A 19,223-nucleotide genomic window follows, 5' to 3' on the forward strand; every position below is an offset into this window, starting at 1 on the left:
AAGAAATATTTTAAAAGTTAATGTAAAAATATTAAATAATTTGGAAAGCTTATCCAAAAATATTAAACTGAGGCCCATGTGATGGGAGGGCTTATCTTACATTTTTTAATTAAAATTACCAGCCTAGAGGGAACATCAATTTATAGCGGGTAGTCACGACATTTCATGGCCTGACCTGGTAATTACACTAACTGTATATGGGCTCTATTTCCACATATACTTACAAAGATTGTATTTTTATTTTATTCCCAATATTTCTGCAAAAAAAGATAATAAGATAAATAAAATAGGAAACATTTCAATTCGGTACATTTGAAGGGGAGCTGTCATTTCTCTGGAATTTACACTGTTGAATAAACATTGAAAAAAATCTATAACTGTTAACCTTTTTATCCATGAGATTCTCTGGGTTTTTTTTTAATATTTTTATGAAAGATTGAGCACTTTACATCACAACACACTTCAGACAAGGCACAGCCAGGGCACACAATGGAAATTAAGAAGAGAAACTGAAATATTGTTTAATTTAGCCTCTTCTCTGTATGCTTTCTCTATGCAGACAGCCAGGTGCAAAGTACAAAGCTTATAGTAATGACAGACAAGGAGCTAAGACTAAGTCGCCCAGATTTGATGAATTTCTATCTTTCATTTTATTTATTTATGCCTCGCAATCACATATATGTTTAATGTAGGGTAACTAAACCTAATATTAAAAAATCATGGGAAGTGACAGTCCTTAAAAAAACAAAAAAAACTATTTTATACAATTTTATAAAATAATTAGCTATTTTTCCCCTAATTTGATGTGCTTGTTAGATGCAACACTTGTTTTATTAGCTAAATTAATTGATAATAATTGAGGTTAGTGGTCTCACTACAGTTCATTGTGTTCAATAATTCTTTAGTGTACTATCATGTTTTGTTTTTTGTATCCCTTGCTTTCAATATCAAACTTTTGTCTGGTGACATGAAGCAGTCGTCTAAGGCATAAATACACTCGAGTCTCCTATTTCAAGTCTTTCATCAAATTGTACTGGTATTTCTCATCAAGGTGCTTTTAGTAAATGTTTTGTTGTTTACTGAAAAACACATTACATAGTGTTTAGCTTCCACGTATGCAGTGGGGTTGTCGGGTCTTGAGGTTCAACATGATTAATTATTGATTTTCTGTTAACAGAGAAGTATTTGGAATCTCAACTTATGATGTGGGTTATTACATGATGCTGAACACTTATAAAGATTATTTGCCATTCAAGCTGAAAGGTTCTTATTTCAGCTTTCAAGTTATAACAATGGTGAATAGGCTTAGTACAGGGATTGTGGCCTCATTTGGGCAGTTTATTTCATATGTGTGAGCTGGGAGCTTTTATAACACTGTGTACACCGTAATTAACATTTTTATTAAAAAAAAATTATTAGAGACTCTGAGCACAATAATCACAACAGCTCAGTATAGCAAAGACTTTATAGAAGTCATCTCCCATTTTCTGTCATATTATGTGGGAGCATTTGGGAGTTACAAAAAAAAAAAACAGAAATCTCCCCGGCACCTGTAGACTACCCCCTCTTTAGCCAGTTGATAATATGAATTAATGCTAAAGTATTTTCAAGTTGAACCCTAAATGTCCTAACCCCAAGTGCTGTAGCGCACCCCTAACCCTAAACATCCCTGTAATCCTTTAGCTTAATGAAGCAGTTTTGGTGTATAGATCATGCCTCTGCAGACTGAATTCTGGGCTATTTAGGAGTTTAATCACTTTTTATGCAGCCCTACTCACACCAAACCTGGTTATAACTCAAACAGCCTGCATGAAAACAAAATGTTTTTTTATTTTCAATTAGATGTTAACTTGCTTTATACATTTTTTTATCTCCTGCTCTGTTAATTGAACTTTAATCACACACAGGATGCCCCTGCACGAGCAAGCACGCTACAGAGCAAAATTAAACAGGATTTGCAATAAAAGTAAGTGTAAACATTAGATGACTCGTTACAGGAAGTGTTAGGAAGGCTGTATAGGTCTCATGCAAGGATGTGTGGCTAGAGCTGCATAAACAAAGTGATTTGACGCCTAAATGGCAGTGAATTGAGCAGTGAGACTGCAGGGGCATGATCTATACACCGAAATTGCTTTATTAAAATACAGTTGACTTACACTGGAAGACATTGCTGAGCAGTGCTCCTCAGGCAGTGTATTTGAGGGTTCCATGAAGATCAGGGAATCGATCGCTACAGGAAACTATCCTGTCGTTCTAAAACTGGTAATTTGCAGAGACTGGCGACACTAAGCACATCACCTGAATGCAGTGGTGTATTTTGGATTTGTGCTGCCCTAGGCACAACTAAATTTGGGCACCCCCCAAATCTAGATTTGCCCACCCTCCCCCAATTCGTGTCAGGGTCGAATGTCCCCCTGTGTCTGAACATGGACATGCACTCAGCCCATGTGGACTCAGGACAAATATAATGTGATTATAGGCAATGTGATGAAGCTATCACTTTAAAATATGTATTTTATTTTAATAGTATTATTGCACTAATGATGCAAAAAAATAGAGACATTTTAAAGCACATCTCCTGCTTTATTTGCAAGAATCCATTAAGCATCTTGACAAATAAGATACATGTTTATCATGTGGTTTTTGTCTCCCTGTAAAATTTCCAATCTCAATTTAATATGTTTTGGAAGTTTTACAGTCGTGACAGTGAATTTATATTATCTACAAGGCTTAATGCATAACAACTGGGGAGAAAGCGATGCTGTAGAAGATATTAAGATTAAAGATTAAATTGCATCTAGGAAAGATACATTTATTTAACAGAGCATTTTGTTTTAAATTAATGAATAACTGCCTGGGAAAAATAGGACAGACAGGGGGATCGATACCTGCCTGAGAGACGGAACATGGGCAAAGAGTTGATAACTGCCTGGAAGGAGCATGGGCAAAGGGGTCGATACCTGCCTGGGAGACAGATATGGGCAGAGAGGTTGATACTTGCCCAGGAGATGGAGCATGGACAGAGGGGTCTATACCTGTCTGGGAAGCGGAGGATGGACAGAGGAGTCGATAACTGCCTGGGAGACAGGGCACGGACTATGGGGTTGATATCTGCATTGAAGACGGAGCACAGGCAGAGAGGTTGATACTTGCCTGGGAGACGGAGCACAAACAGAGGGGTCAATACATGCCTGGGAGATGGAGCACGGACAGAGGAGTCGATACCTGCCTGGGAGACAGGACACGGACAGTGGGGTTGATATCTGCCTGGGAGGTGGAGCATGGGCAGAAGGGTCAATACCTGCCTGGGAGATGAAGCACAGGCAGAGGGGTCAATACCTGCCTGGGAGATGGAGTATGGGCAGAGGGGTCAATACCTGCCTGGGAGACGGAGCACGGCAGAGGGGTCAACACATGCCTGGGAGACGGAGCATAGGCAGAAGGGTCAATACCTGCCTGGGAGACAGAGCACGGCAGAGGGGTCAATGCCTGCCTGGGAGACGTAGCACGGGTAAAGGGGTTGATACCGGCGTGGGAGAAGCAGGACTGGTAGATGGGTTGATACCTGAAGTTACATAGCTGAAAAGAGACTTGCATCCATGAAGTTCAGCCTACCTCACATTTGTTTTTTGCTGTTGATCCAAAATAAGGCAAAAAAAAAACCCAGTTTGAAGCACAATTTTGCAACAAGCTAGGAAAAAAATTCCTTCTTGACCCCAGAATGGCAGTCAGATTTATCCTTGGATCAAGCAGTTATTACCCTACATTGAAAGATTATATTGTTGAATATTCTGTTTTTGCAAGTATGCATCCAGTAGCTGTTTGAACATCTGTATGGACTCTGATAAAACCACCTCTTCAGGCAGAGAATTCCACATCCTGATTGTTCTTACAGTAAAAAAAAACCTTTCCTTTGCCTTAGACGAAATCTTCTTTCTTCCAGTCTAAACGCATGGCCTCGTGTCCTATGTAAAGTCCGGTTTGTGAATAGATTTCCACACAATGGTTTGTATTAGCCCCGAATATATTTGTATAATGTTATCATATCCCCTCTCAGGCGACGTTTTTCTAAACTACATAGGTTTGAATTTGTTAACCTTTCTTCAATGTTCCATTCCTTTTATTACTTTTGTAGCCCACCTCTGCACTTTTTCTAGTGCCATAATATCCTTCGTTAGAACAGGTGCCCAAAATTGCACAGCATATTCAATATGTGGTCTTACCACAATATGTGGTCTTACCATTCTCGTCCCGAGAATGAATGCCCTTTTCCATGCATGACAATACCTTACTGGCCTTGGCCAATGCTGATTGACATTGCACATTGTTGCATAGTTTGTTGTATATAACAATTCCCAAGTCCTTTTCGTGTGTTGTTATCCCTAATTCGCTTCCATTAAGGGTATACGTTGCTTTTGTATTCTTTACGCCAAAGTGCATAACTTTGCATTTTTCAACATTACATTTCATCTACCATTTGAGTGCCAAGTCCCCCATTCTATCTAAATCCCTCTGCAGCAAAGTAATATCTTGCTCACATTGTATTATTTTACAAAGTTTTGTGTCATCTGCAAACACTGAAACATGACTTTCAATGCTGTCTTCAAGATAATTTATAAACATGTTAAATAGAAGGGGTCCCAGAACAGACCCCTGAGGGACACCACTTGCCACCTCTGTCCAGCTTGAAAATTTACCATTAATGACAACTCTTTGTACTTTGTTTTTAAGCCAATGTTCTACCCAAGAACAAGCATTTTCATGTAGACCGATTTCCTTGAGTTTGAACATTAATCTATTGTGTGGAACTGTATCAAATGCCTTGGCAAAATCTAAATAGATCACATCCACTGCAACACCCTGATCTATACTTCTACTTACTTCTTCGTAGAATGTAATTAAGTTAGTTTGACATGACCTGTGCTTCATAAAACCGTGCTGATTTTTGCTGATAACCATGTTCTTCTCAAGGAATTCTTGATTATTATCCCTAATAACCTTTCAAATATTTTACCAGCCACAGAAGTTAAGCTCACAGGTCTATAATTTCCAGGCGAGGATTTTGAACCCTTTTTGATTATAGGAACCACATCTGCATTCCTCCAATCCTCCGGAACACTTCCTAAAAGAAAAGAATCTTGAAAGATTAAAAACAGAGGTTCACTTATTTCTACACTTAGTTCCCCCTTAATGACACAACTTCTGGAATAAAAGGGAATCATGACGGAATATATCCGTCATGTGTCCTTAAGGGGTTAAGTACACGTGGATGAATACCGTCAGGCCCTGGAGCTTTGTTTATGGTCTTTGTAATGGTCTTCGCCGGTAGACCTACATTTCGTTACCTACCGTTTTGCCACACCTGTGTATAAGCATAATGTCACGGCTAACTATGTGGTCCAGCACGCAGAAACTATGTAAATATATACATAAGTAAGAAAAGGAAAATAACAGGATAGAGCGTAAACCGGACCTTAGAATGGCCGGACTAATACACTAGAGACAGAGAATGGTCAAAGGGAAAGCCGAGGTCAAGGAAGCCAGAAAATACTCAATACCGATAAAACAAGCCAAGTCAGGAAACTGAAACCACGACAGGGCAAAGTTCTGGGAAAAGCTAGGGGTTTAAATGCCCCTCTCTAGGCTATGATTGGTCAGAGGGCGACCTCTGACCCCAAAACGTGCGTGTGCGTTGACGTCGTGACGTCACGCACACGTTGGTATAACTCTCGGGGGCGGGACTATCCATAGACGCAACCTCGTGGTCGGTGCCATAGACAGGATTAGCGCCCCGTTTTTTGTCAGCTTGGACCTTTGCTCGTAATGAGGCTTTTTGCAGAGCTGAATGGACGGAATCCCAGGTATCATGAATCGATTCTAAACGGGTGTTCAAAGCAGGAATTTCCGTGTCTGAGAATTCAGAAGGAAAAACAGCGGGGTGAAAACCCTGATTTACAAAGAATGGACTATGATTAGAAGATTCATGAGTGGCGTTGTTCCTGGCGAACTCAGCCATGGGTAAGAGTTCATACCAGTTAGACTGATTGGCATTTATAAAGCAACGTAAATAGGCTTCTAAAGACTGATTCGCCCTCTCTGCTGCTCCATTTGTTTGAGGGTGATACGCTGATGAAAAGGAGAGTTCGATGCCCAATTGTTTACAGAAGGAACGCCAGAACCTAGAGACAAACTGGGTGCCTCTGTCAAATACTATGTTTTTGGGTACACCGTGCAACCGAAAGATTTCTCTCAAGAATATTTGAACTAGATCTTGAGCAGATGGTAATTTTTTAAGTGGGACAAAATGTGCCATCTTCGTGAATCTATCAATAACCATAAGGACTGTATTAAACCCGTTTGAGCTGGGTAGATCCACAATGAAATCCATGGCCAAGTGGGTCCATGGAGCACTAGGTATGGGCAGTGGTTGTAACAGTCCAGGAGGTGACCTAGGAGGAACTTTAGAAACGGCACATATTTGACATGCCCCAACATAATCTTTGATATCGTTTCTAAGAGCAGGCCACCAAAACCTCCTGGCGATGGCAGAGAGAGTTTTATGGACTCCAGGATGGCCCGCTGTGAGGTTGTCATGGAATATATCTAATACCTTTTTTCGAAACTGAGGTGACACATACAGTTTGTCCGGAGGTTTTCCCACAGGTGCCTGAGTTTGATCTGCTATTATGGCACAGAAGAGTGGAGAAGACACTTTGGAAACTGTAGTGGCAATGAGGCATTCAGGAGGTATAAAAGGATATATCACCTTTTCCGGAACTTCATCTGTCTCAAACTGCCTAGAAAGTGCATCTGCCTTGGTGTTTTTAGTACCAGGCCTGTACGTAATTACGAAATTGAATCGGGAGAGGAACAATGACCACCTAGCCTGACGAGAGGACAATCTCTTAGCGTCCCCAATATAAGCCAAATTCTTATGATCAGTAAAGATCAAAAGTGGCTCTTTGGAACCTTCCAAGAGATGCCTCCATTCCTTAAGGGCAAGTACAATGGCCAAAAGTTCCCTATTCCCTATGTCATAATTCTTCTCTGCAGGTGTGAGTTTGCGAGAGTAAAATCCACAGGGGTGTAAAGGCGTATCAGGACTTTCTCTTTGAGACAGAATGGCTCCAACTCCTGTTTCTGACGCATCCACCTCTAGGATAAATGGTTTGGTTGGATCAGGATGGGTCAGGACAGGTGCTGAGGAAAATAAAGATTTTAACCGTTCAAATGCCTCTCTTGCTTCTTTGGGCCAAGATATACAATTTGCTCCTTTTTTGGTTAAATTTGTTATAGGGGCAATCACGGAGGAAAATCCCTTTATGAATTTGCGGTAGTAATTCGCAAACACTATAAAGCGTTGAGTAGCTTTAAGGCCCTTGGGTAATGGCCACTGTAAGACTGCCTCCAGTTTGCGGGGATCCATCTGGAAACTAGACGGAGATATAACGTATCCAAGGAATTGTATCTCCGTTTGGTCAAACTGGCATTTTTCCAGTTTACAGTAAAGGCTGTTCTGTAACAGGGTTTTCAGTACGATTCTCACATGTTCGTGATGTGTCTCTAGGTCTGGGGAATAGATGAGAATGTCGTCCAAGTACACTAGAACGAACATGTGAAGGTACTCTCTTAGGACATCGTTAATAAAATCCTGGAATACCGCTGGAGCGTTACATAATCCAAACGGCATAACCAGGTATTCGTAATGTCCCATTCTGGTGTCAAATGCGGTCATCCATTCGTGACCGTCCTTAATTCTGACTAGATTGTAAGCACTTCGGAGATCGAGCTTGGTAAAGACTCGAGCTCCTTTCAATCTGTCAAACAGCTCTGATATAAGGGGAATAGGGTAGGCATTTTTTATGGTAATCCTATTCAAACCCCTATAATCGATACAGGGGCGTAGGTCTCCTTCTTTTTTAGAGACAAAGAAGAACCCAGCCCCGGCTGGTGAGGATGATCTACGGATATGACCCTTTTTGAGAGCATCCTTTATGTATTCTTCCAAACAAAGATTTTCTTGGGGGGACAAGGCATAAACTCCTCCCTTGGGAGGCATAGTCCCTGGTAATAAATTTATAGTACAGTCATAAGGTCTATGAGGAGGTAACCCTTCTGACTGGACCTTGTTAAATACCTCTTTTAAATCCATATACTGCGGTGGTATTTGTGTGGTCAAGGGAGGTGTAATAGGAACATTAATGGTGCCAATAGGTTGTGGGATTTGCTTCAAGCACACACCTTTGCATCTCTCACCACAACTCACAATCTCTCCTTCAATCCAATCCAAACGTGGATTGTGTTTCAGGAGCCAAGGGAAACCGAGTATTATCGGACATGTAGGGGAAGATATGATTTGAAAGGTCATTTCTTCTGAGTGGAGAATACCCACTGAGACAGTGATTGGCAGAGTTTCGTGTGTGATGAAAGGCTGGGAAAGAGGCCTTCCATCAATGGCCTCGACTGCTATAAGTTTCTCTTTTTGTCTTAAGGGCAGGATATGTTTAGCAGAGAACTCTTTGTCTAGGAAATTCTCCGCTGCCGCAGAGTCAATCATAGCCTCACACTGGATAGTAGTCTTTTTAAAAGACAAGGTAACTTTGACAAGGAAACGGTTCTTAGTCAATTTAGGGGACATATACATCACACCTAAGGTCGGTCCCCGTACGTGCCTTAGGTGTGCAGGTTTTCCGGCCGAACCAGGCATGACCATCTTTGATGTCCCTTCTTGCCACAATACATACATAGCCCCTCGTTACGTCTGTGTTGTCTCTCTGCCTCAGTGAGTTTAGCGCTACCCAATTGCATGGGTTCGGGTTCTGGAAGAGGCGCTTGGCTACTCACCACTGGGTTAGAGAAACGAGGAGCTATGGACAAATTAGAACGTCGGTTACGTTGCTTGTTTTTCTCTCTCTCTCTGAGCCGGTTATCAATGTCTATCATGTAGGCAATAAACTCATTAAGATTAACCGGAAGGTCTCTAGCTGCGGTCTCATCTTGTATACTCTCCGCTAGACCTTCAGAGAAGGCAGCCACCAGACCGCTATTGGTCCAATCAACCTCAGACGCCAATGTCCTGAACTCTATGGCATAATCGGCTACAGAACGACTGCCTTGCTTTTTTCTCATAAGGGCTTTGGCAGCGTTCTTCTCCCTGCCTTTAGGTTCAAACGTAGCCTTAAAAGCTGTGAGAAAGGCACTGTAATCACGGGCTACTGCGTCACCACTTTCCCATAAGGGGTTAGCCCAGGTTAAGGCTTTTCCAGTTAATTGGTTCATCAGATAGCCTATTTTTGATCTATCTGTTGGGAATGAACCTGGGGAGGCCTCAAAGTGGTATTCAATTTGGTTTAAAAAAACTCTGAATTCTTTAGAATCACCTCCATAACGAGGGGGAGGTGACAGGGTTATGGACGGTGGTTTATGTGGTACGGGAACCACTACAGGTGGCGGAACCACAGGTGGTACAGGAGGGACCTCTAAATAGGCAGTCCTCTGGAGCAAGGTCTGAAATGCCTGGGCAAATTGGTCTAACCTGTGGTCCATATCCTCCACCCTATTTTCACAGGCGATCATATGTTTGCATAGTTCTGCAGGATCCATGGCCCTGTCGTAATGTCACGGCTAACTATGTGGTCCAGCACGCAGAAACTATGTAAATATATACATAAGTAAGAAAAGGAAAATAACAGGATAGAGCGTAAACCGGACCTTAGAATGGCCGGACTAATACGCTAGAGACAGAGAATGGTCAAAGGGAAAGCCGAGGTCAAGGAAGCCAGAAAATACTCAATACCGATAAAACAAGCCAAGTCAGGGAAACCAGAGATCAGAATAATCAGGGAAACGCCAAGGATCAGGATACCAGGAAATCAGAAACACGGAAATAGCACTCTCGGGAAACCAGGAAACTGAAACCACGACAGGGCAAAGTTCTGGGAAAAGCTAGGGGTTTAAATACCCCTCTCTAGGCTATGATTGGTCAGAGGGCGACCTCTGACCCCAAAACGTGCGTGTGCGTTGACGTCGTGACGTCACGCACACGTTGGTATAACTCTCGGGGGCGGGGCTATCCATAGACGCGACCACGTGGTCGGCGCCATATTGGATTCGGGCGTGATGCCCGGAAGAAGTGAGTGCGCGGTTCCCGGCTCGCCGATGAGCAGGTAAGCTCGTGTAGTCGGTACGGTCGTGCCGGTCGGGCACGGCCGTGAGGCTCGGCGGGCCGGTGACCACAACACATAGTGTACATAGTTTTCAATGAATACTTATAAACATTATAAAAATAAGACAATATTGACATCTAATTAGAGAGAATACTTTTTTTTTTACAGAATATTAAGTTTTTTTAATAGTGTAATGTAATGCAGAGAGTAGGAGGATGCAATTAATTTGCTTATATTTGAAAACTTGGACTGCTTGCAATACCACATATTGCCACGAGGAGCATTTAGTAAAAGACAAAAATAAGCAGATTTCCTTAAATGTTAGGCTTGATATGAGTTTCTAAATGATTCACCTGAACACAAAACGATGAGAGAAGGCCAGATTGATCCAAAGAGGCAGCAAGTTATCTCTGCATATTTGCATATATTAGTGCATTCCTTAAGTTTATTGATGGAGAAGATGGACTTGGTGTTTTGCAGTCCAAGTCTTGGTGATCATTTGGTGGTTGGGAATTGAGCTAACTATGTTGTTCTTACTGACTTAATTTGTGTATATCTTCTTACTCTTTTTTATTATATATATTTTTTGTATGTTTAGGGCAATGTTTTGCTAATGGAAGAATGGAGATGGCCATCATGTGTGCATGATGTAACTGTTTTCGGTGTTTTCAAGGTCACTCTTGCTTTTGAAGGTCACTCTTGCTTACTAAAACTGTGTTCTTTATGCATTCTCTTTAGTCACCCATCACAGGGATTAAGTTGTATTATTTAAAGGGGAGTCCTGAAGCAGTTAGGAATTATGGGTGAGCTTATATATGTTGTGCCTTAATATAATAAAATCGCGGATCCCAAAAGCCCTACTTAGATGTATTTATTTGTGTAATTTAAAATATTTGGTTGCAATGGCAGTAGAGGGCGATACATTTGTGGTTGGATTTGAGGTCATTTTTGTCTAATTGAAGGTAATAAAACATATAACTTGAAAATAAACAAGAATGTACCATATTGTAATTTTCACAATTATATATATATATATATTTACTATTATTTTTTTATTGTATTTTTATATTTTGAAACCACCTGAAGTCATTTTAAAAAAAAAAATATCAGTGTTAAATAGTCATTTAAATTCCCTTTACATTAAAATCAAATGTAAGAACAAATTAAACAAACACGAGGTTAATAGCGTGTGTCCCCAATGCTTATGTGTATATTTTATGAGAGATTTAAATGAGCAATGCCCTCACAATTTTCCGATTAACCTCATGTAACTTTTATATTCACTTTGTTCTGCCAAGCTGCTAATAATAGCATTTTCTAAGATGGTTTAGGGCTGGTAGGGGTTAATCAGGGCAGGGCTTAGAGATAGGATACTGGCTTAAGGAACTAAGACAGCTGAAACAGTAAAGTACTGTACGCTTCAATGATTTTTCTACTGATGGAAGATATAGCATGAAATCTCTTTCTCTGTAATTTTCAGCATTGATTCTCTATGTTCAAATAAACTGCTTGATGACAGGGCTCCAGTGACACAGAAGACAAGCTCAGGAAAACATGAACCTTCACGCTCATTACTATCTTACGGTGTTTATTACTGCATGTTCCATCAACTCCGGTAAGTACAATTTATACCTAACATACATTATATAACATTAAGTGTGGCAGCTGCGAGATTTCGCTAGCCTTCTGTACAGCAAAACGTTTGATCGGAGAACTTTGGAGTCCTCTAGCATTCCGTTGGTTAAGTTTGTTATTTCTGTGATAGGTATTGTATGGTGTTAAAAATGACAAAACACATATAGTATCAAAAAAATGTTTCACGTATGGGTGTGAGGAAACGCGTTTCATTTTATACTTTAGTATAGTTTTACACGAGAGATCAATTTTTATATTTTGCAATTACATTAGGAAACCTCTTTCACATCAGCATGGTGATGGCAAATATTTGGCACTCCAGATGTTTTGGACTGCGTTTCCCATGATGCTCAGCAAGCCCTTCAGACTGCTTAGTGTTGCGTGAAACATAGTAGAAACAAAAAATCTGGAGTACCAAAATGAGTGCATTCTCTGCCTAAGGGAAGCAATTACACCAAAATGCAAATACAGAAATGACCACAGCAGACAACTGTAAATGAGCAATGCATTCATTTAAAATTCAGAGTGGGGGTATTGCAATATCTTTCTTTGAAAAAAAAAAAAAAACAAGAACAAAGACAACACAGAAGAAGTTATTAATGAAAAATGTGCCCTGATTCTCTTGGACGTTGTTTTTTATTTCTATATTTTTATGCTGAGGGACTTTGAGGGAAAATTAGTAATGAATGCAAAAAAATCAATAAACATATGGAAGAAACCTGATTTATTTCTGATCGACAGACATGTGTATACCTATGACACGAGAGTTGACTTATTGGCTACATTGATATACGATATACGACAGTGAAATAAATTACAAAGACTTGAACGAAGGGATTCTGACTGTATATTTAACTACTTCACAGCAAGTATAATCTATAGTGACCTGCAGATCAATCAGAAGATACAGGGCACAGGTCACTAGTTCTGCCACAATTTGAAAATAAATAGGATATGTGCACAGCATAATATATCCTTATTAAAACACTAGTTAGGGAAAACAGCGTTCATGAATCTGTCCTCAGCCAGGGGACCTTTATAGAGAATGGGATCAGGGCTGATCACAAACTGTAGTGTGTTTAATAAATTTACTGATTAATCTGTATACTTAAATGGAAATGTGTTTGGCACATGCATTATTTAAGGCTATAAATAAGTTATGCAAAATGATCACATTACACCTGAGAAGAATAGTATGCATCTGATATAGAAATTCCTCTGTGTGCAATGCTTTCACTCTACGAGCACCAACGTAGGTATGGAGGGGGCAGAAGATAATATTACTGTATGTTGTTAATTAACCTCTAAGTTATCGCTGTCCTATATCAGTTATAATCATCATCAAAACTAATCAATCAAACTAATTTATCTATGCAAGTTGATTGCCAACTTTATTGAATCATGGGTATGAATAGTTTTAGTTCATTATGCAAGCTTTGTATTTTATCTTTTCTTTTACAGTTTGTTATATCTGAAATGCACTGCTGGGTGACAGGTGCTATATTTCTAAATATCCGTTAGCATTTTAATCTCATTTTCAGTATCATATCAAAAGCAGGCGTCATGAAGTTTATTGTTTAGTAAGTGGTTTTATATTTGCCACTTGCTTTATTTAATTTGATTTAGCTGTCTTTTAATTATTTTTGTTATTTGAATGCTAAATTGTACTAAGGGGTTTATTTGGTAGTCTGTGAAGGGGAAACTGGGGCAAGAATAAAAATTATTGTTTAAATTTGCAGAAGTGGATAAATCTCCTATTCCAATATTCAGTAGATGTAAATTGGTTTACAATTTAGCTCTTGTCTCTGAATATGAATATTTGGTTTATTCACATTCAGTCAGTTTGTCAAATCAAAGTCAAAAAAACATTCAGGTGCTGATACTGGAATTTCAGTTCAGTACGCAGTGGGGTATATTGCTGAGAAGCCAAAAATAAAAGACCTTCCAACCTAATGATAATAACAGCATATGTAACACACAAATAGACTCACAAACACACACACACACACGTGTGCTGAATCTGCAGGTAAAACAAGCATCACAAGCTTCTCATCTCCACAAATCATCCAAACATGAAATTGATGGTTCCCCACTGGATCCCCAGTTTATTAGTTTCCCCCAAATGGATGTGTCCGTGATTCCCTGTTAACTGGTGGGGCTTCCCTTTGCAAACACAAAGAGCAGATAATAAAAAGCATAGTTCAAGTGAATGCCCCTATGCCCCTACTGTACAGTAACTGGATGCCTGATACCACTAATTCGAATTTCCATTACCTGGAAAGTGTCCAAGGGATCACCAATCCTGAGTCCAAAAAGTACTCTACCGAAAGTCATTCAAAAAAAAAAAATACAACCTCTTATCTTAACTCCATAGAAAAACCCCTCTAAAATAAAATAAGATGTTGCCTTGATTGCATAATCATGTCAAGCAATACCCTTGAGTTCTCCTAATATGTTCATTAAAGTGACCTCCCCACAATAAACAACTACTAAGTCCTGACTTATTTTTTAAAAAATATATGTGTACGAAATGAGGTTCTATCATGTACAGGTCAGAGAATGTACATTCCCTATGTGAGCAGTCCTGCTTTGCAGAAGGATATGGTTGGCTCACCTGTGATTCCCAGCCTATAGTAATGCTTCTTCCAGTCATAATTGACTACAATGAAAACAGTTTTTGCCCTATTTTTGTATTATTATTATTATTATTATTATAGCGTCTGGACTTTCTATTTTTAAGGAGCCTATTTCAGTGGGCTGAAGAAGAATACTCGAGAGCATTGCTTGACATCTCTGGACAATGAAGATAATTGTAAGTACAACTATATTTTATTTTGCAAGGTTTTCGTTTTTGTAGAAATAATTTTAAGATCAAGTTATGATCCCTTCAAGGCATTTCAAAATCTAAAGACATACGAGTGTACGTGTATATTATGCACATGGCTGTGAAGTCATGGTTGGCCTATATGTGGCTAAATGAAATTGGGTTTAGGTGTAAACTACAGGCTATGCCACGAGTAGGCAACTTTAGCCGCACCACATGTTGTGGACTACATCTCCCCTGATGCTTTGCCAGTATTATGAATGTAAGAGCATTATGGAAGGTGACGACCACACAATCTGGAGTGCCAAGGGTTGCCTAGCCCTGCACTAGACCAAACTAATGGAATTATTACCAAAATACAAAAAAGGTTTCAGGCCCAATTGGTGTTGCCACCCCTTGGGTCCTCTACCTTTAGGAGTGCAGCGCTGTGTTTAGTGTAAGATTACAGTAAATTACATGTAGTTTAAAAACAGGTACCCTTTGCGTTCTCCAATGCAGTGAATATACAAAAGAAAACAAAAATATATACAAATAATTGTGCAGTATGTTAAACACTGTGATTAAAAGTTTAGTGAGTTTACAATTATGTCTACACTCACATTTTTTAGAGCCTTTTCAAGTGAATTAGACTCTAAACTTGTGCACGTCTGTGTCTTTAAAGGTAGATCACACAACCCCTCTCTCCAGGTTGGATGGTGTATTCTCCTCTCCACACGGTATATGAAAGACACAGAATTACCGAGCTAAGTGTAGCATCCTTTGTAGTTTTTGTGAGTTTTAAAAATGAGATTAAAATGCTCACCTTATTTAGAGCCTTTTGGTAACTGGCTCTAAGTATGCAGACCTAGTGTCAATTTGTGGGGTGACACTGCCCCTTCCCTGGAATCACTGGAACTGGATACAGTTTGTAGTAAAAAATAGATGAATTTAATACAATATATAAATAATCAATATAAAATACTTTCTAGAAAATAAAAAACAGATAAGAACAAATATATTATGAGTATTAGTGGTTCCAAATAAAAATGTTGAGTCCACTTTAAAAGCTAAAACGCGTTTCGCCGGTAAAACGGTTTCCTCAGTCAGCTTGTAAAAGACTTCTTGATGTTCTGTACTTTTAAATCTGTAGGTTCCCGCCTAAATTGCGTCCTTCCAATTGGAATGATCCTTCCGGTCACCTGACGTGGCTGAACAGCCGTCGCGTCACTTCCGGTTTTTCGGCACTACAAGATCCATAATGCTTTGCGCCCAGCGCATCACTTCCGGTTTTAGTCCGGTGGTTTATGGGGAATATAGTCCGAGAAAGTGGCGATCTGCCAAGTCCATATTTAGAACCTAATTGGCTCAATTTCGATAATAAGATAAAGAAAAAAGAAACAAAGTCTACAGTTAAATGCTCTTATGTGTGTTCTTTATATAAAAAAGCAAGCAGAATGCTTTGCTAGTCTATTTTTGCATTTCCATTCAAGTTGCTCTATTTTAAGTATGACCTTATTTTTCAAAACACAATAAAACCTTTTTCTGTGAACCTCTTAATTCGAAATCATGCAGGTAATGGAATTATTAGATTGCAGATTTGCTGCATCCTACTCCAATGGTCATATGAGTTTCCTTCCCCTACATACAGATTGATCAAAGGATTGATAGCCCACGTACCAATCCCCTGGTCTTATATTCCATTCCCCCATGTAAAGCCATTCTCCTCTAAGATTAAAATACATTAGCCAGAAGATTTAAATATCCACTGGTCAACAACTAGAATTGTAAATAAATATCCAGGCCTTTTTCCCATGTCACCCCTATAATAAATATTGTTATTTATCTACCTCCTCCACCTCAAATAGGAAGGGAGATAGGTAAAAATACAATAAATCTCAATAATTATTTTGGTCCAAGCTAAGCATGTGAACTCGGATCTCAAACCTTAGAGATATATACAAAACCACAAACAACATAGATTTCAATTAATAAATCAATCTAATTTCAAAAATGATCCAGTATCCATCAGGCATCAATTAGAGGAATCATGATTACAATCCCCAGAGAGTTCAATACACATAATGCAAATGAGCTAAATATATTCCTTTATCAATATAATTATGTTAGGAGAGAAGGCATTTGTCCTTAATGTACAATACATAGAACCAGACGCTTGGCAATACATAGAACCAGACACTTGGCATACCGAAGCTCTACATGTAAGTTATTATTACATGATTATACATAGAAAGTCAATACAAAGAACCAGACACTTGGCACCCCCTAGCTCTACATGTAAATTATGATAACATGCTCATTATTTTGAGTCAACAAAAGGGGTACTATACATTGTCCAGAGATTTTATTACTAGAATCAAACTCATAGCCTCATTGACCTTGAGTGGGGGATTCAAAGTCATTAGAGGAAGCTAGGGATCATTTTTCTTGAAATTTCACCCCACTTTTCAAACAATCACTTATTGAGTACAGTAAAATAAGTTATTATGGCTGGTCTGTGGTTTCAGTGGGGTCCTGGTGACTCCCATGATATTGATTTATTTCTTTTTCGAATTAAAAATCTGAGAAAGGCAGTGTTACATTGCTTTCCAAGGACACCTATAGTGGCTGTCACTCAGACAGCCACTAGGGGTACTTCCTGCATCTTTACAGGACTGATATAATACATTCAACTCATTTCCAGAGGGGAAGGCAGTCCCCACAGGGTTCCTCCACGGGTGGGTGGTGGAAGCTTCTTCTCCTCTGTAATAAAGGATGACTGCTGCGGAGTTCAGAGGTTGTTCACATACTAGCTGCCTTCCTAATCATATCTATAATTATATCCAAGCGTCATTTAGTCCACTATATCCCTGTCACAGACTATAACAAATAGTTCTGTGAACTGTATTTCATAAATCAAACATTATTTAGTATATATTTGTGTTTCGTGATGATTTTTATGAATTGGGGACATGGGTAGTTTGGATCTGGAGAGGTAGGTGGGACATATTGCTATTAGAATGTATTTACCATTTACAGTTGGAGTGTTCTTATTTGAGGGAGAAGGCTGTGTGAAAATATTTGCTGGTGTTGTATATTCATGGGATTGGAAATATGTAATTCACAACTGGGTGTTAAGGGACATGCAAGAAACAGCTAATGAATCTCACAGTAATAGAAAACTGCCCTTTGGGGCATCATCAGCAATGCTAGCATTGTACCCACCATATCATTTTAGGATGATCCTCCCTCCTGTCCCAGGTGCATATTTGCCAACTTTGGGATGTATGATGCTGCAGCAGCAGTAAGATGCAGAGAGGTCTCCTAACTAAATTTTTTCTAATATAATATAGATCAGATGGGGACCCTAGTGACATTGTCTCAAACCTTAGGGACCTGCCTTTAGTTACTTTGTGGGTAATGTAGCAATGACCTAGTCAGTGCTTAAAATAAATTGTTTTAGACCAAACCAAGTGTTTGCTTGAGTATCTGCCCCTGTCCAAATATTTAAAGTGAAATGATGCGTGCACGCTGAAGAAATCATACTGACAACAAGTTTAGTTAGAATGAAAACTTTGAAGTGTTTTTTGGGGGCGGACACAGCCCCTTAAAAAAAGGCAAATCATGCATTGTGTGCAAAATATTATGCATAAACTTTAAATTGGCTAAGTGTAAATGTTTTATCTTGATGTACTTCCTCCAAGGTGTGATGTCATCATTATCTTAGGTGTAGCTCCGGATGGCTATCTTGTTACACAAGGGTCTTGGTCGTTGGGAGGGGGTGCTGCTCTAGCAGCCATTTTGAGTAATGAATGAGCACAGGTACACATAGTAAATAGACATTTTACTTACATTAATTTCTATCCATCACAAAATAACCAAAAAAAGACACCAAACCCTACTGACCAAAATAATATCCAAGAGCCTAATATAACATTTTGGTATTCCCACCTTAATTTAAGCAACTGTTGATCAACACAATGTACCAGTTGGTGGACGGGGGGTGAGGGGGGGGGAGTGGGCGGGGGCACGACACACACAACCCTCCATGTGTCTCATTTCCTCCCCACCAACCCCTCCATGTGTCTCATTCCCTCCCTAGCCCCTCCATGTGTCTCATTCTCTCCACTGCTCCTCCATGTGTCTCATCCCAACAGCCCCTTCATGTGTCTCATTTCCTGCCCAGCCCCTGCATGTGTCCCCCCCCCTCCCCTTCTGTACCTGCTCACCTTCATGTAGAGTACCCAGTCTGACATAAAGTGCTTGTGATCAAACTGTGGTCTGCTTGGCCACTACATGCAATGATTGGCAGGGGAGGAAGGGGAGGAGGGAATGAGACACATGGCCCCAGGCCAGTGTGGCCGTGCACTGGTCCTGAGGTTATACAAGCCCACCTGGAAATATCCCGGTGGGCCAGTTCAGTTCTGTGTTTCAGCAGGGGTCAACAGGGCAATCAGCCCCCCCCCCCCCCCAGCACTGACGGGCCGGGTGTCACAGCTTGGACCTCTGCGACCATGGTAGTTCTCCCACTGGATTCCGATCAGTTTGACAATCTTATATCTACTATAGGTAATTCCAGTTGGAATTCAGTCATCACAACTAAATCTGCACTATTCAGATAG

The 19,223-nt window shown here is 39.9% G+C and overlaps 1 protein-coding gene across 1 annotated transcript in view; it reads left to right on the forward strand.

Moving 5' to 3' along the window:
• The first annotated feature begins 11,585 nt into the window (after positions 1–11,585).
• CHRNB3 (cholinergic receptor nicotinic beta 3 subunit) overlaps positions 11,586–19,223 on the forward strand; it is a 36,261-nt gene continuing 28,623 nt past the window's right edge. The window contains exons 1-2 of the mRNA XM_063425333.1: positions 11,586–11,781; positions 14,542–14,613. Coding sequence (XP_063281403.1) covers positions 11,721–11,781; positions 14,542–14,613 — 133 coding nt within the window. The 5' untranslated portion in view covers positions 11,586–11,720. The remainder of the gene's footprint in view (positions 11,782–14,541; positions 14,614–19,223) is intronic.

The sequence above is a fragment of the Pelobates fuscus genome, chromosome 6, assembly GCF_036172605.1.
Source record: "Pelobates fuscus isolate aPelFus1 chromosome 6, aPelFus1.pri, whole genome shotgun sequence".
NCBI classification, from domain to species: Eukaryota; Metazoa; Chordata; class Amphibia; order Anura; family Pelobatidae; genus Pelobates; species Pelobates fuscus.